Source organism: Argiope bruennichi, chromosome X2 (assembly GCF_947563725.1).
Source record: "Argiope bruennichi chromosome X2, qqArgBrue1.1, whole genome shotgun sequence".
Lineage (NCBI taxonomy): Eukaryota > Metazoa > Arthropoda > Arachnida > Araneae > Araneidae > Argiope > Argiope bruennichi.
The window spans coordinates 126,463,609-126,489,122 of NC_079163.1; the positions used below are offsets into that span (position 1 = coordinate 126,463,609).

The 25,514-nt window shown below is 29.0% G+C and overlaps 1 protein-coding gene across 1 annotated transcript; it reads left to right on the plus strand.

Moving 5' to 3' along the window:
* The first annotated feature begins 4,539 nt into the window (after window positions 1-4,539).
* LOC129960886 (DNA damage-regulated autophagy modulator protein 1-like) lies at window positions 4,540-23,145 on the plus strand. Its single transcript, XM_056074596.1, has 8 exons — window positions 4,540-4,579; window positions 10,192-10,261; window positions 12,591-12,744; window positions 18,539-18,606; window positions 19,247-19,422; window positions 20,250-20,421; window positions 20,526-20,611; window positions 22,030-23,145. The coding sequence occupies exons 2-8, from the start codon at window positions 10,195-10,197 to the stop codon at window positions 22,201-22,203; spliced, it is 897 nt and encodes a 298-aa protein (XP_055930571.1). The 5' UTR covers window positions 4,540-4,579; window positions 10,192-10,194; the 3' UTR covers window positions 22,204-23,145.
* The last annotated feature ends 2,369 nt before the right edge of the window (window positions 23,146-25,514 follow it).

Here is a 25,514-nt window from a genome sequence, read left to right on the forward strand (position 1 = left end):
TTCGCATTGCCCAAAATAAGTTTGAATTATAGATAATATTTTAACATATTAAGATTATATTACAGATAATATTTAACATATTTAATTAATCATAGTATTTTAACATATTAACCCTGCTATTCTGTTCGTATTTACTTCACATATGTAGCGTTCGGGTCAATATGACCCGACTCAGAAAACTAACCTTTTTTACAGTAATTGACAGGTGTCATTTAAGAAATGGTTTAAATAATAGTAATATAAGTTTAAAAAATAGATCTTAATAGGCTTTTTTTACAAGTGTATGCGTTTAAAAGTTGATCAAGAGTATCCACAGCCCCTTTAGTTGAATTATAATCTAAGATCATTAATGATTTTTTGTCAGGTCTGTTGCTAACTTCTTTTTCCATGATGCAAAGTGCTCATAAGAATAACATTCTTGTTCTTTTTTGGAATATAGTTTACGCTGTTGTGTCTTTTGTAAAATAAAATAGGGAGCTATGAACTTCTTTGTTTGGCATTTGTTCAGGAAGCTCTGATTTATTTTTTCTAATGGTGCTAAGCATAGTCATTTTCCGTTTTAGAAGAAGTTGTCCTAAGTTGTAAGATGTGAAAAAATTATCACATGAAATATTGTGCCCCGAATACCCATACGTAAGATCACACACTACTCGCATTGCCTGATTTTTCTGTGGCTTTGATCCTTGTTCTTTTCCAGTGTAAATTTGTGTTTTCAGTACATATGAAGTTTTACTGTTACATAAAGTCCATATTTTGATCCCCTATTTAGATGGCTTACTTGGTATATACTGTTTGAAACAACATCGACCATGAAATCCTACTAATTGTTCATCTACAGTCATATTTTTATTTGGATTATATAATTTTGGTAGAATTTCTATCGACTTTTCCCAGATATCTCGCACTTCAGCTAATTTATCCAAATTTCTTCTTTCTCGACGAGTGGATTTATTATCAAAACGAATAATTTTCGATATGGTTCAAAATGTTTCGAAGGACATTGGGGCACGAAATATATTTCTGCCAGTTTCTTTATCCCATAAGCTTTTTGTTGATTCTCCATAAGACTTATAAACACCAGCTAACAAAAATAATTCAATGTATGATTGAAAAGTTTTACTTTCAATATTTTTCCACTTTTTTCCATAAACCCTTTCTCCTTCAATATTAGTCATATTTATGATTTCGTTTTCAATTGTAGAATTGAATACTACCTCAAATGCACTTTTTACGTCTATTATCCTTGCCGTTGCATATCTTGTGACCCCTGGAGTAGTTTATAATATTAGCAGTGGTTGATCGAGAAGAATGTGGCAGCGGATCTAACTTCCACTTTATTTCACGATTCTTGGACTGAATATTACCTTCATAGTTCATTTATTGAATATCGATATCAAAATCGTTGTCAGAACTTTCACTCTCAATTTCATCACTTGTATGATATTTCATACTCCGACACTTCTTTTTCGCTGTCAGAAGCTTCTATTAGTTTAGCTATATCAACGTGACTCAAATTTCTGCGATAATAATAAAGTGATAAAGTGAAATACAGCTGAAAAAAAAGAAACGTTGCAATAAGAGCAAAGAGATTGCCCCCTGCCAATCGTATCAAATTTCAAACCTTGCACGCGCTCTCTTGCCATGTGACCAAAAATAGACCTTGCACGCGCTCTCTTGCCATGTGACCAAAAAATTATAGACCTTGCACGCGCCCTCTTACCACGTGACCAAACACATACGTCAACGAAACATGTTTCGAAAACGGATAAATTACAGAAACTATTGTTATTCTTTTATTTTGAATTATTCCAAACAAAACTGAACATGTATGAGTAAAATAAATGATTTTTTTGCATTCGGTCATATTGACCATTAGATATAAATTGAAAAATATTCCTTCGAAATAAGAATAAACTTAAATCCCTCTAAGAGTATATATTTATATTATTTACCAAACATGTCAAGAAGTTTCATGAAAATTTCCCTGTATTATATATTTTTACGAAGGTATAAATTTTATTTCGGGTCATATAGATCCGAACAGAACAGCAGGGTTAAGAGACACCTGCAAAAAAATTCAAATCATAGATGAATTGGAATAAAAAGTACGAATTGCTGAAGCTCCGCTGTACTGCAATTAATAGTTGATCCCAGCAATTTTAGTCTAAATTTCTATGTAATAAGAAGCTGAAAAGCAAATATGTTGATAACGAAGAAAAACAGTGGCGATTCAAGAACGGTATATAATATGGAGGCCAAAAGCAAATACATTGAAAACGAAGAAAAAATGTGACAAATCCGGAATATTTCTGGATGTCCATTGACCTGTTCAGTCACCAAAATTAAAATTACGAAATGAATGAAAAACAGAAAATTAATATTAAATCATGGCCTATTTTTTTCCACTGTAAAGTAAAGTCTCAAGAGTGCAATGGTCTTTAAAAATGCGAAAAATCAGCCAAAATCACAATTTTTCCATTTTTAGTTTCTTACTAGCCTATAGAAACCTGGCAATTATTTGGGCAGTAATTGTTTTTTTTATCTTTTTATATATTTAACTCCAAAATAAGCATTGTTTTGCTTAAATCGCTTATTTATATTTCCAAAATTGGCCAAGATGAAACAATTCATCATAAATATGTCTAAAAACTTTATATGCATTAGTTATTTTGTAATAACAACTAAAATTAATAATTTAACTTCTGAAAATATTTCAAGAAGATTGACAATACCAAAAACTAATAATTTTAATAAACAATGCATGAATAAAACAAAATTTGATACGATTATAAATAATTAGAAATAAATAGCTGTTTTTGCTTTGGGTTCCCTTTATTTGCGATGATTTTTTTATATTTAATTTTTTTCAATAGTCAAACAGTTCAAATATTGTAAACAACCGCAATTAAAATATTGTGCATTTAAAAATTGAATTACACAGTTGAAAAGTCAGATTACTGAATAGTTTTAAATTATATTTTAATGTCTTTCAAAATATTTTTGATACATTTATACTATCCAAACACTTATTAAGCATTACTTTTATAAACATTAGAAATCGAAAAGTTAATGTTTCAGGTTTCAAATATATTTTTTCTTAAATTTTGAAAATGAAACATTTTTTAAAATTATACATTTTTTTAAAGAATATTAATGACTTTTCTTAGTAAATTGCATAACTAATTTTCCTTTTTCCTTTCATTTTTTAAAAAAAAGTTGCATAAAAGATTTTTGATCTAGAAAATAGAGGTAATGAAGATTTCTTAACAAAAGGTCAATTATACAAAGATTTGCTGTGTGTGTTTGTGTGCCTAATGCATGTTAAACCTGATGTCTAAGGTCAAAAAGCTGTGTGCTAATGTGGTGTAGTACATTAGAGAGGGGAGGTAGGTCAGGTGCTTCTCTCGTTATTAGATGACTGTTTAAAATTACAAGGCTTTCGGTCGGTTTTTAACTAGGCTTCTAGTTATTTCAAAACTAGAACGTAAATATAATTAAAATACAAATACACTAAACCGAATTTACTAAAAAAAAAAAAAAAAAAAAAAAAAAAAAAAAAACTTTTTTAATGCGCTGGAGGCATTACTCATAGTAGGTGAAGGAACGATTGCGAATTGACGCGTTTAAAAACAGCAGACATAAAATGCACTATGCAGTTTTAGTCAAACGAATTAGCATAGTAACGTACATATAGTTTTCATTATTATCTGTTTTATTTCACGAACAGCGTATTTATCTTTAAAAAAATAACAAATATGTTCTTCGCTGCTTTTTTGATTGAAAACCTTATATAAGTGTCCAGTCCTTTACTGAACTAAAAGACTTAAATGTCATGCAATTATTATTATAGCACTAGGTATGGAGATATTAAATAAATAAAAACAATTAAGAAATAAAAGATCTTTCTTTTCATTCTTTTAAATTTTGCTTTTGGATTAAGAAAAAACAAAGAGATATAGCTATATCAGGTATTTTAACGTTATGTTAATATGAAATTTAACAAACCGAAGCAAAAATTTAAATTAATTAAAATTTTAATTCGAATGAAAAGCTTTACAATGAGCATAGTTCCCCTGCATTCCCAGAAATCAGATAATTCTTTTAATAAATATGTACGAGAAATACGAAGAAAAAAGTAAATGTGGATTAGCCCTAAAGAAAACATCAAATTGAAGGTTTTATCGTCCCCCCCCTCCTCTCATTTTTTAAAAAACATTTTTGCGATAAGTTGTCTTAATAATCTTTATGGGTCGTGAAGAAATAAATCCAGCATACCTCCTCGAATCTGAAACGGAAACCTTTTGTCTTGCGTGCGATCACAAAGTTGTTTACTTGATCTGTTAAGTCCTACTGAAGGATTGTATAGCGGTTCGACGAACTTTCACACCATCGTCAACCTTGAGCAGAAGTTTGAACTTAGCGGCCTTTGATACGTCTCGTGAAAGCGACAGAAGGCCATTTCATAGCCTAAATTAGGCCACGACTGCATTTGCTTTAACCAACACTCAATGGAAAATCACACCATTATAATACCAAAGAGAGGACGGACGCTTCCTGCGGATACTCGTTTTATCAAAACGTAAGTCCGTTTGCTTCTTTTTGATTCCTAACTAGTAGAAATTTTGGCATTGAATTAAGAGCCATACTTTCGTAAAAATCTTATGTGTATGACAATGGTTCATTTTGAAATTGTTTTTCGAATGTTAACAAAAAATACATTGTTGCAAAAATTTAGTAGTAAATATTCATCAGTCTTAAGTCCATTTGTTTCACTTTGTATTAAAATTAAAAGTTTGATATTCAGCTAGAACTATTCTAAACGTATCTTTGGAGTTATATGCTATCTATATATTTGAATCTGCAACTATTTTTCCAAGTGTCATGAAAGATCGATTAAAAAGAAAAGTTAAGAGAAAACAGTACCATCTGTCTTAAGACTGCTTTGCTTCATTTCAAAGAAGTTTGTCATCCAATCAATGCTTTCCTTATTCCTTATGTGTGCGATAAATGAGTATTTTTCAAATATTTTTATTGAATTTTAAAATAATGGTAGTTTGTCGTGAGTAATCAGGGGAAAAAAACTCCTAAAAATTCAAAAATATTATTTATGAACTTCTTTTGAATTTATTGTCTTTGTGTATGCAGCAGTCCTTAATTGAGATTAATTCAGTAGATGTATGGCAACAAATGACTCATTACTTGCGTATTTTTATAACTTCTTTTTTTAAAAATTTTTTGGATAAGAAATGAGGTTTATTTTTTTAACAGCTGAGAAAATGTAATTATGAATTTTCAAACAAATAAAGAAGACTGTAAGAAATTCGAGAATCTATTGTGATCTAATAAAAAAAAAACTTTTCCTGTATTCTTTTTAGAATAAAGTATATTACAGATATATTTTTTTTAATTTCTGGAAAGAGATATTATTATAATTATCAAAAAATTCAACCTCAAGATTTGGAGGAATCTCAGGGTTTTAAACCTTCAGCAAATCGGAAAATATATATATGGAACTATACCTCTCTTCTTGTGAACACTGCATTTCAAAAATGCAAAGTAACAATGAAACATGGTATGTGGTTTACACCAAAATTGTAGATTTCAGACAAATTGTAGACGAAATATCCATCTACAAATAGTTTGTCTGTCCGAATGCAAATGAAAAACATAATTCAAAGATAGATGTAGATAGAAAGTAGATAGATGAAATTCGGAATATAGTGTTGCACACTAGAATTACAGATCTTTAACAAATTACAGTGCAAACCATCTGCTGTCCGCTGGCTGATTGCCGGTCTGTTTTACTATCCGTTTGCATATCAACCTGATAATTTAAATCCACAACAAGTTTGGAAAACGAATTGGCATCAAAAATCTTGAATTGTATTAAATTTCAGATAGTCAATGGGAAGACATCCAAAGTAAGTACTCGATGGTCTTCATCATAGGTGAAGCTTAACACAAAACGTATTATAGCGTAAAAGTATACCGGAAAATAGAGCGAAGAATATTCCAGCTGGCTTCCGTTTTTATTCCAGATATTGCTTATTTGATTTAATCAGAATCAATTGTAGGAAGAACTCGTAGTTAAATAGCAAGAGAATTGATTCTTTTGCAGCAGCATGTTAAGTTTTTAAGATTCATTTAAACTCCTAAGGGAAGCAATTACAGAAATTATTTATACCTTTTTCGAGTTACAAACAGGAATTACCTTGTCTTGTCGAAACACCCGGGTTAATCTGAATGACCGTTCGCGCGATAGCAGGCAGACGGAAAACTGAGGTTGAAACTCAAGGACCATCAATTGCTACATCACTCCAATAGGAGGTCCATTCCATCATCGAGCGGAGGCTGCTAGATCTCTCAAAGCACTATTTTGCCCACCACAGAAGCGATAACCGGCTTACTTAATCGAAAACCACTTATGCACGCACTCGTGGTGCACCCCTATGGTGGTATAGTTTAGTTAGTTAAATTAGTCTTTTGTACTCAACCTACCTGAGGAATATTCGGGGTAAACCTGGTATTTAAACTTTTATTAATTAGTGAGTTACAATCTTCAGAAACGTTTTTCGTTTTAAGATCAGCCTACAAGGCAAGAAACGGCAGTTTGCGGTTACGGAGTCGCGCCTGGGTTTTCTCTATCCGTATATGTGCTCCTTAGGGATTGATGAATAATACACGGTAAAAGAATAAAATATAAATTGCAACAAAAGAAAAAATTCTAAACAATTTTTTAGGAAAATTGTTTATGCACGCACTTTAATATTCTTGTTTTGTTTCTAAATTCTTTCTTTTCGTGCCATCAAGCAACTGATCCTCAAAATCGCAAACTAAAAAAAAAAAAAAAAAAAAAAGACATTCAGACATATTATGAAGCGAAAATGTATTTTGATTTAATTATTCATCCGATTTCAATAAATATATTTAAAAATATCCTAAACTGTTTGACGGAAAGAAAAATCATAATTTATATGAAGGATTGTTTGAAATAATTTATTTTTTATTTTAAAAATTATATTTCATAATTATAAATATTGCTATTGTAACATTAACTAAATACATAAATTTTAAATGGTTTATTATAGTCACCAAAAGCAAAGCAAAGATGAATTAACTTTTATGAAAAAACTTTAGACTATGTTTTCAAAAATGCATAGTAAAAATTAATGACTTGCGATTTCGTATGTATTATTTTGAAAAATATAAATCTAAAAATCGCTGTTCTTGAGAAAATTGTTCAGAAATTATATTAGCTTATCTTGAAGCTATTTGAAGATTATTCGGGAAGAAACTTAATAGTTTCTTAGGAATCTACTTAGGAATTATCAAGAAATAATTAGAAAGCTTTCTCTTGTTGAAAGCGTGCTTCAAAGTTCTTATTTCTGATAAGTCACGTCTTGATTTGATGGCGATATGATGAGTGAAACCAGAAGATGATATGATGCATAACAGAAGCTGTTATAAAAGGAGGACTAAAAAAAGAAATCAGTCGATGTTTTTCTATCCGTTTTTACTTGGGAATGCAATTATTTATTCGGTTTTTTAGGTAGATTCCTATAGGAAGACTACCTATTTCAATGGTTCTCATGACAAGTCTTCGGGGAAATTTCTTCAGTTCTTCACCGAACATGGCCCTTAGAACCTAAAACTACCCTTCGTTCAAAAGTTTATATAGTAATTTTGTTTGGATTTTAACTGGCTCGGAATATGCTGTTAGAAATGTAAAAATCTCGTATATTCATAAATGGTTCATCAAGCTCAAAGGGGGTGGAAATGGTGGGGAGGTTGAAATTTTCATTTCTCTATAATTTTCTTAATATTGAAGATGGAAAAATAAATTAACTTAGCCAAATTAGTGCGTCATTAAGACGAAAACTTTCGTATTTAAAGTTTTTCGAAAATTGCAATATCTTAGAAGCTAGGGATCGAAAAGGATTTGCAAGCCCTAATTTTGACTGTTTCTAACATCAAAAATTTATAATGCCAGATAGTAACTTAGATGTAAAGGAATCTACCATTTCCTTTCAGCTTGTCGTGAGAATTTTTTTTTAAATTTTCAGAAGCGATTTTGCTCCCTTTTCCTTTCACTTATAAAAACCCATTTTAGTTTAATTTTCTCAATTTTGCAACAAGGCCATTGTAAAAGTAGCCAATTTTCATCGATAGCTCTTTCAACTAACGTGAATGTTCCTCACTCGCTGGATTCTCTTCTGGAATTTTCTGGAATTCAGGAATTTTCGATTCTCTCTCCGGATTGGAGAAATATTATGAATATAATTAAAATATTATGAATTGTTCCAATTGTTTGCGTACGCTTAAATAATTTATATAAAAAGATCCGGTTTTTGATTCTTTTTGAGTATTGAATAACATATTATAGATTGTTCCATTTTTTACTTATATTTGAGAAATTTATATTTAAATTCCAGATTCCTTATTCTTTTTTCGGGTCGAGAAAATATCCCGAATATGAATAAAGCATCGCTGATTAATTGATCTTCATTTATAAGTAGCAGTTTATCTCAAAAGAAATAAAGTAAAATTTAATTAGACTTTTATTAATACGTAATTTTTGGGAAAAAAAGCTTCTTAAGAATTCTTGTTCCGAACTTGAATACATTATGATTATCCTCTTTAGACAGGAAATGAAATTGGTAGGAAGTCGTGTCACGGAAGTTTGACTTTGCTTTTGCTGGTACCTGGATTAGTAATGTTTGATTTACTGGCAATATATAAATTACTTCACGGAATATAAATTAACCTATATAAAAGGAATATATAAAATGGTTTTTAAAAACATATCCAAATTGTTTTGAATATTACATTCTTTCTTTTTCAATGGAGAAATCACCACATTTTACATATATTTATACAGTGCAATGCTAATATTTTCATCAATTTGAATTAAAATGCTTATATTTTTTTGTATAAGTACTATTTAAGTATCATTATCATAAAGTATACTTTTAATAAAGTTTATTTTTTTAACCAATAAATTATTTATTATAATTATTAAAATTTATGTATTAAAATGTTCTTATACATATTAACTATGTATGTATTATATATTAAAGCTGTTAAACTTGAAAATGAATTTTTATTGCTGTTTTTAGTTTAAAAATGCATGGTCAATTTGTCTATGGTAGCTTTCACGCTTCCCCATGATCACGAAACCCTGGTTCCTAGATTTGTTACCTAGACCAACAGTAACTGGTCAAAAATAACAAATACAACACTATTTTGAATGGCATATATAATAAAAATGCCGGGGAAAAAATTTTTTACGTGAAAATTATACCTGCTCATTTTTCTGAATTTTAGTTCCAGTAGTTCATAATGCTAGTAAATATAAATGGATTATCACTGCAGATTCAAGCTGCAAATACTCTTATGATTTAGAATTAAAATGTTAAGAATCTCATTAAAATTACTATAATTAGTAAGTTTTTTTCCTAATACAAATTATAAATTCTGCATGCCTGGAAACATTTAATATGATTTATGTCATAGCTAATCGTTGACGTCTGCAAATCGCCCATATAGCTAGCGTTAGGAATTTACCTCGGAATTATAAGGAAATAATTAGAACTCTTTTTCTAGTGAAAAGTGAGGTTCCAAAATTTGATAAGATAGGAAACCATTAGCCTCCTGCAGTTGTTGCAAAGTGTACTCCACTGAAAATGAGCCTTTTTACTGTAACTCCTATTAGCTCAAGATGTTGTACGATATCTCCACGTTGTTTTCAAGATTCTCAGCGCTGGAAAATGTTGTTGGGCGTTTTAAGCTAATAGAGACAGTATTGTATGTAATCACAGTGGGCTAATATGCTTACCAATAAGGCATGGAATGATACCATCCTGGTTCGCCTGAAATGTCAACGGTATCAGAGGACATCTTATGAAGTGAGATGCGTCATTAATATAGGAAGCTTCTACACTGAAGCTATCATTTCATTCCAGAGAGTGGGGAAAAGATGTCCTAGATTTTTTATCAATGGCAATTATATGAGGATGCTATATTACTTCTGAATTGTAACTAAAATTTTTCCTAAGTATAACCATAGCCTCTTCTGCATCTGAGCATAATTTGCCCCTTTTTACCGAATTTTGTAGGTTTTAGGAAGTGCCTTTGTTGATTTTGTAGGATTTCTAATTCAACAGATACTGTTCATTGGCTTATTTATTTCAGACCATGGAGAAATTTCGAAGCGCTTCTGTTCCTCATATTAAGTTTGAATCACCAAGAAAACCGTTTCCACGTAAGTTGATGACTTCTGATTATTATTTATTCATTTTTTTTATTTAATCCATTCTCAAAATCTTAATAATTTTATATCATGCATCAAAATATGCTATATAGTAATTTTGCTGCATCAAAATATGTTTTTTGGTAATCTTGCTTCAATTAACTTTAGATAAATTTCTATCGTCTAGATCTAAGTAATGGAATTACCTGTAATTTGATTTTTTTCGTTTTGTAGAAATCTTGACATATTTATTTTAAGCAGATACGATTTTTTACATGTTTGTGTGCAAAGCAGACAAATCCAATTATTAAATTTGATTGAGTATGCAAATACAACTATTGTCTATAAATGTATCGGTCAATTGAACTCAAAGTACATCAATTTTAAAATTTGTTCTTTTTCGGATTATGACGATTTTACCTTTTCCCACATTATTTTCAATTTAAACTAATTCCAAAAGAAAATAAACAAAAAGCTTTCCTCATAGTGAACAGCGTTTAGTACGCTTTCCAATTTTTTTTTCGAAACTTTATTCGAACTTTTGCATACTGAAAAAAATCAATTTAATTACAGCAATTCCAAAGAATTTAAGAAGTTTCTTCCCTCCCCAAACAATTCTCATTTTTTCAAGTTCTCTGATTAATATAATTGTTCTAAGCAAAAATACTTTAGAATGCTTAACTAATTATCCATTTCTTGACAATTATATATTTTTCTAAACTTTAAAATAAACTTACATAATTTTAACTTTTCGGAGCATGTACTAGGCGATCAAAATTAAAACACTCCTGCTCTGAGCTTTCTATACAGAGAACTCCAAAATTGATGAACATACCATTCAAGACATCGGGAAACGGATCGCGAGGAAAAAAAAAAGTTTCAGTAACATCGATAGATGGAGCTGTACAACAGATAACATGCTTGATACAAATAATCACACACACACACACACACACACACACACACACACACACACACACACACACACACACACACACACACACACACACACACACACACACACACACACACACACACACACACACACACACAAACCCCACATGCGGTATGGAATTTTTCCATTGTTGATATGAAAAAAAAAAGTGAAGAAACTGAAACTGTTATTGTAACTGCAATTTCGCACTGTAAGCACAAAAATTTGGATAAATCCTTGGTTTGCTGCTACTATTCTAGGCATAAAAGGTATAAAGTTGGAAAAATGTCTTTCCCCAAATACAACAGAGCCAATGTCTTGATTCAATTACCTTTATGCAAGATGGAGTGCCTCCACACATTGAACTCTGTGTACAGCAGTTTCTCCGGCAACATTTTACTAATGATAGAGTATCTAGTCGTGTGTTGCTGTCAACCTGACCATCTCGTTCTAAACACCTTAATTCCTGCGATTTTTTGCTTTGGGGATACTTAATAAAATCTTGTTTACCGAGGACGTCTAATAATCTTGGCAAATTTGAAAGACAGTATCATTTTGCATGTGAGAAGCATCTCAATCGACCCATTAGAATCCGCAGTTGAACAAGTTGGTAAGCATCGATAAGGTCCTTGTGATTGAATGTTTGATAAATTTGAATAAAATGTGTTACAAATGTATATTTTGAGTTTTTTTAGCTTATTTTTTTGTTGCATAACGCCATCTATCGGTATTTGTGGAACTAATTTTTTTCGCGTAATCCGTCTCCTCATGTCTTGAATAATATGTTCGACAATTTTGGAGCCTTTACACTGAGTAGTTCGCTGTATAGAGAACTCAGTGTAGGGGTGTTTTAATTTTGATCATCTTGTATAATAATTTGATTATCCTATATCAGATCTATGCTGACTAAAAAATTTGAACTTTTCAAGAGAGTTAAATGGAAGTTTTGTTTTGTAATGCACATCGGTGCCGAATTAGTTTTTAGGAATACTGACCGTTTCTTTGCTTTTGTTACTCAATGTAGATAGTCTAGCATTTTTATAAATTTAAAAAAAAAAAAAACCTCCATGGTAATGAAAAAAGAGAAACTTCAACTGCTCCGAAGAAATACCAGAAGGAAAAGGTTGATTTAGTTGTTTGTTTTAGCTGAAATAAGAATTATAGCCTTCATGCTTTAGGTGATCCTACGGGGTATATACCGATATACTTCACCCACTCCGCCTAGGAATACCTCATCACTACAATGAGGCTGCAGAGCAGGACTTTGAAGGTGCTGTTTCTTTGTTAGGACCGAAAGTAGTTCTTCGCTCAAGGAATATTATATTACGTATTTGTATAGTTCTGGACAGCAGAGTTCTAATACAAGACAGTAATATCTGTATAGTAAAACTTTTATTTTATTTACAGATTTTTCGTTTCATACCCGTGTTATGCAATGTGGTTGGAAACACAGTGGTAAATTCGCTTTACTTTTCTCAGCTCTTGTTATCCTATCCATTTTACTTCCTTATACATTCGCTTTGATAGCTGGAAATGTTAGACCTCTACTGCCACTAATCAGGTAAGATTTATTTTCGTAATTTATTAACTATCCATATTTTTATAGACCTGCCCAGTACAAAATATTAGCCCAAGGGATATAATTTTTTCATTAGATAATCCTTTTCTTTTGTCACGGCAAATTTTACGGTGTGAATTGAATTTTATTTCCTTTAATTTTTTAAATAGCTGGGCGGGTATTTCAGAATTCATGGGGTAAAGTTTAAGGGTTGGTAGAGTCTGTTAAGAATTTTTTTTCTTTTGTATAAAAATGTATGGTCGTGAGCGACTTGATGAGGGTAAAATGCAAAGGATAGACCAGAAAGGAAGCATGAATTATGCACTTATAGAATCGTTAGCAATATTTTTGAAAAGACATAGAGGCTTATGAAATACAAAATAAAAACGATAAACATTCCAGCATATATGCCACTCAGATGCAATCTGAAATAAATCTGAATAAAGGAATATCTATAATAAGAATAATTTATAAATAAATCTATTAATTTCCCGAAGTGCTTCCAAAATGATCCCTTCGAATCCTGTCGGAAGATATTTCCAGACTTATTTTCGATGGTATGAATATTTGATCAGAATCAAAAGTGTTTTAAATATCGAATTCGTTAAATACCAAAAATTCGTTAAACATCGAAAGATCAGTCAAGCTTGATCAACTCATTCAAGATTGATAAGCATAAAAATGTGGATTGTGATCAAATGGCGAGGGAACCGATCTGCTGTTTTAATAAAATCTTTAGCATAAATGAAAAAAATAAAAATTTAATGGACAATATGTTGTCAAATCGAAATGAAGAAATATTTTCGAAATATAAAGCAGGAAAAATTTCATATGTGTGAAAATTAAAAGCACATACTGTAGAAAAAAATTAATTAAAAGAGGGAAAAATTTTAATATATAATTTAGAGCTAATTCCGAAATTTCGAAGAAGAAATTTGTGAAATTTTGATCTGCATCAAAAGTTTGATCAGAAGTAAAATTTATGCATCAAATGGCAAGTAAAATTGCAATTTTAATTTTTCAGATTTTTCCTTTAATAATTTTTTTCTTTTTTTTTTGTTGCCATCATACTTTTATCATTATCAATAGGCCAATAAATTATTTACTAAAAAGTTTTGTAAATTATTTCAAACTATAAAAAATAATACAATTTAAACCTTAAACTTTTAATACATGGGTATTAACATATTAATAATATAATAAATATTTTAAAAAATGACACAAATGAACTAAATTTAGTCTATTTGCAAATATCATATAAAGGGTAATGAAATTTGGTAACATGTTTTAATTTTACTCTTTAATAAATATATGCATAAAATTCTAAGTTAAATCTTTCAATGAATAATGAATATTATGACCAGAAATTTTTTTCATTGAATCAAATAATTTTATAAATTTAAAATTAAACTTGAAATCTGCATAAATATCAGTTTAAATGCTTGATATAAATTGGATGGAAATAAATTAATTACAGAAAGGAATCAAATTTAAACCTATTGAATTTTGGCTTCATTAGTGAGGAATGTGCAGCGGCACAGTTTGCCGTACGTAACTATTTTGCTATATTACAAACTTTATATATAATGCAATAGTTATATTTGAATAAAAAAAATATATTTAATATAATTTTTGGTCATATTTAATTGTTTTATTTCATATTTTTATACTAAAACACATAATTCTGCGTTGGACCCTTACAGGATAGTTAAATTATAAAAGATTTTTATAAGGCCAATGCAGCAGCAAAATATACAGTTGTAAAAACTCTGCAAATGCACCAACGATAAAAGTTTGAGTAAATACCTGTTAAACATCGAAAATAAAAATTAATTGTGTAAATCAACTCAATAAATTGGGATTCCTCGTGGACCACGATTCATTGTAATGATATCAATATCGAAAAATAGATGTTTCCGAAAACTCGCTAACTGGCGTAGCCCTAACTCCGACCACACTTAGTTTTGAAATTCTATTCTTATTTTGCAGAATATTAAAAAAAAAAAAAGAGTGTCGAATTGTTTGTAGCTGCACCAGAGAATAGCTCGAATATGTATGGAAAATCCCTTAATGCACGTGTTAAAATGACATATAAACAGGGAAAGGGCTTATTTGTGTGTTTACAGAGCTACAGAGTGAACGTCTATTTTTTATAATAGGGTTAAATCAAAAACTGGCATCTTTTTTCCCTTCTTTTCCTCCTTTTTTAAACTGCTTTCTTTTATTTTTTTATTTTTAAACAATTTTCTTCACTGTTCGTTCGAAGAAAAAACAATGCCTTCTTAATACGTATTATTTAATTTGTTTCTCTTGTCACATATCAACTATTCAACTAAATTTTATTGCTTTTCAGAGAGAAAAAATTACGAAGTTAAAATTACTCTTTTGACCAGTGACTGAGAAAGCAGTAGGCGCAGCATCTGTTGAATCTGCTGTTTAACGAACCAATTAAAATGCAAAAAAACTAAACACCTGATATTTAAGGCCATAATTATGCGTTAATAAAAAAAAGGAACTTTTAAACATCTTTCGTAGCAGTGTTCCTTTTTGAATTGATAAGCTGGCATAGCTAGTATTACAAACTTGCATGTTGCCTGTATACTATATTCACTCTTATTCCTATCTCTAGTTCATTCTTTTGATTGAGACAGAAGTGAGAAAATGGCAAGTTAAGCGGATATTATTTAAAATGCAGAAAAGTGAGAATCTGACATTCAATTTAAGATCTTTCTCTTAATAAGAGATAAAATAAACTTTTTAGCCCTCCTTTGCTTATTTCTGAGTTGATAAACTGACAATGCTAATATGTTACCTCCATTTCTTATTTCTATTTATTTTCTTAGTTGAAATCTAAAATCTGTAATGTGTCAAAGAATGTCCTTTCTGATATGCATGATTACTTTGTCTTATAATTTTATTAGAATTTTCCTTTTATTTTTATGTGTGAATGATGCTTTGGAATGTATGCAATAATTTGTTCTTATTCGCTGTTTAGGTGCAAGAGGAGTGTCTGTGTATGGAATGAAAGTATCAACAAGAATGTCTTCTGACGTGCAGAAAAACCATTTTTTTCTTGCTAAATTATTGGCATATCTTAATGTGAAACATTTTTAACTTAGTCAAAAGTTATAAATCTGATTTGAGTGAATATTAATAGTATACTTGTGTGTTATATCTAACAGAAAGAGTGTTTTTTTAGCATGTTGGTTTTCAATCATTAGTCAAATCTTCTACTGTGAAAAGAGGTTATTGCAATTATTTAACCAATAAAACGTCTTTTCATTAAAAATGTCTCATTAAAATTTAATTATCAAAATAGATAAGCTAAATGAAAAGGCAATTTTTAGGAGGAAAATTTTTTAGTATGAAAGTAATGGATATTATAACAACAGGCTTGCTCTTCTGAAAAAAATTAAATTTATAAATTCACCAAATGTAAATATACACATAGAAAAGATAAACCTTTAAGTTAATTTCTGACTCTTAACAAGTGCTTTTAATTTGGAAGGAGGGGTGGGGCATGCCTTCACCATTTCAATTGATTTCCTACAGCTTCCATTCAACGCATTGCCTTTTGCGCATTTTCGCAAAATGAATGCTTGGAGATAAATTGGAGGAATATAAATTATCAGATCTATTATTCATTTTTTTTCAATTATTATTCATTTTTTTTTCAACGAAAAGAAAAGTATTGTTTGTGACACCAAGAAGTTAGAAAATTAAATATTCAATTAATTTTCTCAATGGCAAATTATAAAGAAACAAAAAGGCTTTCTTATGAATCTATTCCTTTTTTCTTTAGTATTTGCCAGTATAGCCAGTACAATTTCTTATTTTTAGACACTGCAAAGTAAGTAATTTGTATGCCTTATCTCTCACATGGAAAACATAACTGTTAATGTCCTTTAATATTTTACTCGTCGTTCTTTTATGCTGAAACGTCTGTTCCTTTTTTCCTAAGAAGCAATATCAATCTCTCAATCAAATTAATACGATGCATTTGACGCACATCACGTAGTTATGAATCTGCCTTTTTATAATTTTCCGAATTACATATTTTTTTATAATTTTGAAACATAAGCTTGACATTTTTTCCACTCAAAAAATAATATTTGTTTTATTATATCTATTTTGGACATAGGAACAAAATTTATATTTATTAATTCTCCCACTCGTGCTTTTTTAGTTCAATTCAGCTAGGATAATTTAGATTCTTAAACATTAAATATCAGTTACAATCTGGTCATCACCTATTACAATGCAGAATCTCTCATTAATAAAAGAAATTCAATTTCAAATAAAACGTCAAGGACATCATGAAATGTACCTTGTTTAGAAAGTAATGAAACTAGTAACTGCCTTAATTATCGATAATGCCTGCTGTTATCAATAATCCGTTAAGAACGGATTCCTCATACCAGAGACAATAGTCAATTAATGGAAATTATTTTTGTTCTTAAGAGTGTTTCAAGGTATGTGTACAAAATGAAAGTGCTCCTGCATGTGCAAACATATTTTGTACGCCGTTTGACTTCAGTGTTTTTTGAGAGTAAATAAACGTAATAAACCAGATAGGTAAATTTGTAATACCATTTTTACTTTTATAATCTTTAATGTGATTTTTAAAAAAATATGTCTTTGATTTTTACTTATAAGTTTTTAATAAATAAAAATACATGGCTATAGTTAGTTACAATTGAACTTAAGTTAATTTATGTGCAACAAATAAGAACCTCAGTAAATATGCAAATTTAACGTTATCATTCTGTTGCATTAATGCATCCGAACATATTGCTATATGTCCTGCAAAACAGCATCCATTAAGAATGTAGTATTTTCATGAAACATCCTTAGTCAGCGTGTTATTTCCAGATACGCCAGGAACTTTGGGAAAACGTTACATTACTGATTAATGTCATTTCCCAGGAATATGTTGCAACGTGCATCTGTTAATAAGTTCCACCATGTCAATGTATGCCAACAGAAGAACAACTCACTCTAACATTTACGGGGATTTTTTCGGTCATGGGCAGATAAACAATCAACTGTAATTTCAGGCGTGCAACTCCATTTATTAAAAAGTTATTAGTAAAATCGTTGTTAATTTTCCAGAAAATCTATTGTCTTTCGCTGATGAACATTAAGAAAATGTTTGAACAACTTTTTAAATTATTCATAATTAGTAGGATTTGTTTTATGAAATGTTATTTGTCATATAAATATTCTAAAGCAAAATATAACTGCATAGTGTTTATTCTTTTACTATAACATTGACTTTTCTACACACAATATTTAAGAAAGCCTATATTTAAAACATAAACATTTGCTATAAATTATGTTTTTTTTAAATTACTAATTTTATTAACAAAATGAGAAAAATAATAATTGTCTTAAAAAGCTTTTATTTACTTAAGTATTTCAGTATTGGTATTTACTCTATTTTTATCCAAACATGTAAAATGTAATAAACATAAGATGAAAACATTTCTTTATAAATTCAGCATTTTTTATTTTGTGATAAAAGGACTAGAAAGAATGCATAAAATTTCATTAACTTCTTACATTAGCCAATATGCACTTCATATTTACTGTCTTTCGTGCTTCCATTGTTTAAAAACAATTTTCATTTAACTATTTTCGTAAATGGCTATTCTCCTATGGCAGTCAGTCAGATTATAAATAACCAGAGGCTGAATATATAAAATTAATTTTTAAATATTTTTTATATAACTGCAGAGAAGTAAATGGAAAAAAAAATCTTTTGTATATGTATCTGATGGTTCTTTTATTTCTGCAGGCAAAGTGATTCTGATATCACTCAGAGTGGAATTTGCAGTGTTGCTTTGTATATTATAGCTGTTATTGGTAAGTTTGAGCTTTATTTATGAAATTCAAATAGCATAATTTTTGTAAGGAAGGGAATTTAAATTTCCTAATCAGCATGTAATTAATAGAATTATGGAATGTAAAAATCGAAATTGTCATGTAAATGATCGAATTCTGTATTTAATTTTATAGCACATTCAACAACTTTCATTTGTATCAACGATATGTAAAATTGTAATGTTGATTTCTTTTCGCAACTGAATATCTCTGCTATTATGACATGTAAAATTTATTTTGAATGTTTTATTGTACGTTGTTGTTTTCAAAATATTGTATATTGCTTAATTATTTAAATTGCTGTTTATTAAAACCATTATTCTTTAAACTATTAAAATTTTGCAATTATGATGGTCATCATTTTATCTATAAATATGACTATTTATTTATCAGTTATAAATTATTTATTAAAACTGTTAAATATTATAAAAAAAATTTAATGGACATTTTATGGTATTGAAGTTTTTTCTTTTAGTATACAATTTTAGACCCAGTTTTTCTTAATTCCGTTTTTTATTACTGTCACGTCTGCTTCGAATTAGCTAAATTCCACTGCATTGAATATCATTTCTTATTATTTAATTTTTTTGCTTCGTACAAGTAATCATAGGTCTATTTATAGGAAGTATTATGATCTCCGTTCGTTACGTTCACGTATCTAGTCAAAATGAAGCACGAAATTGGCGGCTAAATATACTGAACAAGTTAGGACTGTCGATAGGATTTGTTTCGTTTACAGGACTTATAATCGTTGCAGCTTTTCCAGTTAATATGGATCTAGGAAAAAATGATTTATGGGTAAGTTTAAGGCTGTAACTTAACTGCTCTATGTCGATTTCTCATTTTGGTTTTAAAGATATCGTTATATATTAATATTTTTACTTATAAATATTTTTAAGTATGTTTTTTGAATCCTTATATTTTTAAAATTCTATTCATGTTCAAAGTTTAATTTTTATTTGTGTTCGATTTATTTTGCTTTTAATAATTTTGTTGTTTGAAATTTTTCGAATAAAAATATTATTTCAAAATATTTATTTAATTATTCATAGAAAATTCCATTGCTCTTATTTATTTAAGAAACCCTCCGAGAAAAAATGCAATAGAAATCGTTTTATTCGAAGTAAGCTGAGACATATTTTATATAGGTAGCTAAAATTAAACATAATGCATACTAATAGTTCCACTGAGGCAATATGGCGAATTAAAGCTGGGTGATACTATATCGATTTGATGTTTTATTTCAGTTCGATACAGTATCAAACAACCGAAACGAACGAAGGAGAGACGATAATTTATCGGTATCAAGAGCTGATACTTTTGATCTGTATCAATTTTATGTTTCTAATACTTCTACATACATGATACAAAATATCAGGTTGTTACAATATCACCCATCCCTATTGGCTCATGGCCTGAGCTACAGCAAGTAGAATAGCTAGAAATTAATATTAATTTGGTATCCATAAAGAAGATGGTAGCGAAACTATTCAGAAAATTTAACCCGTTTTAGGCGTTTTTAGTCGTTTAGAGGTTCAAACATTTTACTTATTATTAAATTTTTTTAAAAAAATAGACGCTTAACTTTTTTTGTTATATGGGATTTTCTTATTTATTTATTACAGGATCCTTCAGTGCTTATTGCACCTTTGATGGGTGCATTCTTTGCTTTCTTTTTTGGCGCCTTGTACATGCTGTTCCAAACGGCCATCTCTCTCTTTTTCTATGAAGGAAATGGTCGAATCGTTATGATTCGATTTATACTTTTTATGGTGTGTTCAATATGTTTTGCGACATGTATCCTTTTCTATTACATTGAAAATTATATATATATATATATATAGGAAAAATTTCAAATTTTAAGTTGAAAGCAGTTGAAATTCTCCTTAATCCATAATTAGCTACTTTAAGCACGATGTTCGGAAACAAGAAGACAGCTTCTGACAATATTTATATGCAGACTGATATTATGATGAAGTTTGTAATGGTAAGTAAAAGTGCTTTTTATGCCAAACAGGGAAAGGTGCAATTCATTTGGAAAAAGATAGCTACAATATGAAAATTCTACGTTTCTATTTTCTTAGAAAATTTCGATTCCCGTTTATTTCTTCGAAGAAAAAAATGTCGCTGCTTCAGTCACAATATTTGCTTTTGGAGAGAGCAATCGAAACAGTTTTTCAGTGCAACCAATGTCCAGTTATCTTGAAGAATGTAGGCCTAAATTGACAAACTTCAAATGCATCTTTAATTAAATCTCAGCTTTTCATATTGTGGCCATCTTTTTCCAAGTGAATGCAAGCGCGTTAGCTATATTGGCATACATCATTTACAAACAGTGCTGAATTTGGCAAATTAGGCGCATGTTGCATAGTTAAATAATTTATTTCAATTGCTTTTTTTTAGGTTTTGAATATTGCATGAAATTTATTTATTTTAAATAATTTTCATATTTATATTATAATTGAATTTTAGTATTCTATATTTGAATTTTAAAGCTTGAAAATACGCGTTTTACTAAGAGAATTCTCTAGTTCGGTGCAAAATCAAGAATTCGATCAAACAAATGATTGTTTCAACTCATCCGTAATATCGAAAGAAGGACTGAATATTAAAAGAGGTTACAAGAATTAATAAATTAATGGATGCTCATTATTTCTTTCTATTTTTTAGAAATTATTTTCATTAATTAAAACATGGACAGCAAACTTTCATTATATTTAATCCACAAAAGAAAACTGAAAGTCAACACACTCATATCAAAAAGTTTTACATCTTCATTTACTGATTGAATGGGTGACATTGACATTCAAGATATAAGAAATCGGCATTTTCACGGATCAAAGATAATTAGTGAAAATGATTGAATCTACAGCAAGAAACTGATAGCTCGAAAACTCATTTAAGACCATTTTACATGTCCTTTTTTTAGATCCTACCTGATACATTAACAATACGAGATACATCATAGGATTTGGTATTTATTTCTTTTTCTACAAAAAGTTCAAATTTGAAACCTTAATTTTTTTTTTTTTTTTTGTAATTTTAGAAAATTGATTTGCTAAAAAGGCCATAAATAAATTAACAAATCATTTAAAACGTTCGGTTGTTAAACCTTTCAATTGTTCCATCTTTTGTAACATTCTAAATATCATTTTTATTTTAAATTCATTGCCTACTACTGCTGTACTGCCTTGGTGCATTACGTGTCATTGCTGTTTATATATAGTCTCTTGTTGTGACTTTTACTTACAGTTAAGAAAAGCAGGCAGTTAAAAAAGTCTACCGAAACATTTTTTATAATTTTGAGCGTGTCTGATTATCTTTTTTACATTTTTGAAAATAAAATCGACTATTTTATAACTACTTACTATCTTTTTGTGCAAAATGAATTTTTTATTTTTGCAGGAACCTAATGTATTGAGCAGTTTGTGTGAATGGTTGATGGTACTTTTCTTCGCTGTGTACTTTCTGACCTTTATTAGAGAGAGTGAATCCATATCTGTAGCTATCACCTTCAGGCATTTCATTACGGGACGACGGATTTCTTTAGCTTCTCTCACCAACATGAGCAAAATATAGAAAATTTCGTTTTTCAGCTCATAAAGAAGATTGTTTGTGATACCCAAGTTTGTCTTGATCTTGAAGAGTCCTTTTCTTTATCTGAATTTGATGTACTATGCAATTCGTGTAAATGGTTGATGATACTTTTCTTCGCTGTATTTGACATTCGTTTGAGAGCATTAAATTGCCATCACTTTCAGGCATTTGATAACGGGGCGATGGATCTCTCGATCTGCATCCACCAACATGAGCAAAATATAGAAAACTGCATTTCCAGCTAATGAAAAAATAATTTGATGCTCAAGTTTGTCTGGCTCTTGACGCGTAATAGATTATGCCTGAATTACACACTCAAGACTTTTATTGAGTTCATGAAAATTTTCAAGTTATTTGCCTTGAATAGTTGCTCTTGAATCATGATTTATTCGCCATGAATCATTTATATTATTTTCATGAAGGTGCCAATCGCGTTTTTCTTTTGCTTTGTTAAATGTCCAATGCAATTTATTTTCGTACAAATTTTGATACGCGTTAGAAATTTTGGATTTTTTTTACATGGCTTATTGCTTTTTTATATGCCAAAATGTCGTAAGTATATTTTGTAAAATGGTTATAAGTATAAGCTTTTTCATTTAATCGCTTAGAGACAATTTGTTTTCTACCGAAGGAAAATGCTCCAAAAACTAATGTACAAAGTCTATTCGCTTACAGAATTTCATCATTTTATTGTTGATCAACGGAAATTTTACAACCGAATCGTCTCGTGCAATTATGTTTATTCATTCTTAGAGTATAAGTTTGAATTTTCTGTAAACGAAGAACATTCAAGATAAATAATCTAACTTTCTATTCCAAGAGAAATATTCTGATTTTTAAAAAAAGAGTGAATGAGTCTGCCTTTTAACATATTAACTGCTGTCCGTTTATATAATAGACAAGTTTTCTGCAATCGAAAATTAAAAAAAAAATGATATCAAAATTTTAGATTTAAAGTGATTTGAATAATTCAAATTCTCTGCACCATAATATTTTGAATTTATTTTATTGCGTAGTAGGATGTCTATTTTACGGAATTAAGATTCATTTTTGCTTTTTGAATGGCAGGTTTTGTATATTAATCCGTAAAAATGACCCACCTACAGTTCGTTGCATTGTAGAATGCATATAATGCAATTACTAGTTTTCAAAAATGCTGTTACATGCATTAGTGCTCTTTTCTAATAATATTTTTTAAAAATATCAATATCTCAAAATATGTATTTTAGAGGAGGATTTTCATTTAAAACTAGACCCAACTGTTTCTGCATAAAGGCAAACGATATATTTAATTATAAGTCATTTAATAATTCTTATGTTTCTCCGATACGATAAGTGAATAATTTTAAAGTAAGGGAAGATATTTCTAAATCTTGTAAAATGTGCAACTCTATTTTCTTCTTTCGGAATATGCAAGAACTCGGTTTTTTTTAAAAATCATTGTATCCTTCATATAAACTAAAGTTGTTTTAACACACTTTGATTTTAGTTGATTTGCTTCATATTTGTAAAGATGGAATTATCCAATCAATTTTTTCTTTCTTCTAACACTAGAACTGTGAAATTTCGTGCTTTTGTATGTCCTGAAAAAAAATGAACTTTTTATTGTTTTCAGAACTTAATTATTGATTAATCGCTTGCTTCAATTTAACATGAATAGCACCATCTGGTGGCGAATTTGAGAAACAATTGATTGCAAGATTCCATTACATATATAATGATAAATTGTAAAATATATCGCTGTTTAAATGAAGAAACGGGAACGAAAAATCTTTTTAAAATCTTTCTTTTATTATTTTAATAAATTGTAGAAAATAAATTTATATATCAAGAATATGGACGTCAAAACAAAATCGTAAAAGAGAAAGGCACTGAAAGAAATTCTACAAAAAATTAATAAGTGTTGAGAATCATAAGAAAAAAAATCTTAAAAAGAAATAAATTGTAAATGCATTTCAAACACTCATTTCTGAATCTTTCTATCGGCACTTCTGGCTTTTACGATTTTACCTTGACGTACACAGTTTCGATAAAATAAATATTTTCTACCTTTTACTTCGGTTATAAAGAATATTATAAAAGACTTTTTTAAAAAAAATTTTATTAAATAAAGAACGTTAAAATGTTTATTAAATAAACTGGAGAAAAATTATCAGTTTTTATTGATAAAAATAAAATATTTTTAGAACGCATATTTAAATATCACACGAACAAATATTTTTGAAAACATTTTAATGTGTTTTTATTTTTGTTGCAATACATGTATTTTATATTAAGCTTAGTTATTCATTATGAACAAATATTCAATACATTCATTTATTCACATATGTACATATTTTTTATATTTTTGTGTTATTCAAGTTTCTTTGATATACCTGGTCTACATTAGACTAAATCATTAAGATTTTGCTGCATATTTTTTCATTATAAATATTAATATTTTAATGATATTGCTTAGTTTTGTGTTATGTAATGAAAGGAAAACTCTAGTCAAGCTACTTTGTTCATCTGTCTTAGCTTATAAGTAATTACATGCTACATGTAAATCACCTGTTTTGATTGTATATGTTTCTTAAAAATGTTGTATATGCTATACTATTTTTTTTTTTTTTTGATTATGCTATACTATTTTGTTTGGTTCTGTCTAACATTAAGTAATTTCTTTTGTGTTATATTCTTACTGTTAATTTTTTGGAAGATTTTTTTATAATTAAAAATTTTTATGGAGACAAATCAGGTTTAAAAGTAATGGCGAATTTTCAGTATTGTAGAAATATTTTCCTAATTCTTTAACCTATAAAATAATAGAAAAAAAATATTTTGCATATAAATTACTATTAATTTTTTTGCTGTAAATATTTCCTTTATTTTAATGTGGGTCATTTGAATGTTTTTCATTCTTAAATTTTCTGTCTTTGCACTGAAATTTCCTGTCTCTTGTATTAAAATTTCTTTATTATTTTTACTTTTTAAAATTAATTTTTGGCGGAATTGAACACTAATTTGATGTAATAAAATTAGGCAGAAGACTTAGAACAAGCAAACTCAACTACTGAGAACATACAAAATATTCTAAATAAGTGACTTGGTATTTCGATTATTAATTTTCTTGTTATATACAATATATTGATGTAAACATTTTTAATTGATTGAAATGATGTTTATTTTGATTTTAAGATAAATGTTATTCTAGGAGTTTATTTTATTATGAATATTAAGCATAAAATAGTCAAATCTCTGTTTAACGTTAATTTTCAGCTGTAATACTTGAATCCTATTAACTCAATTTTGTG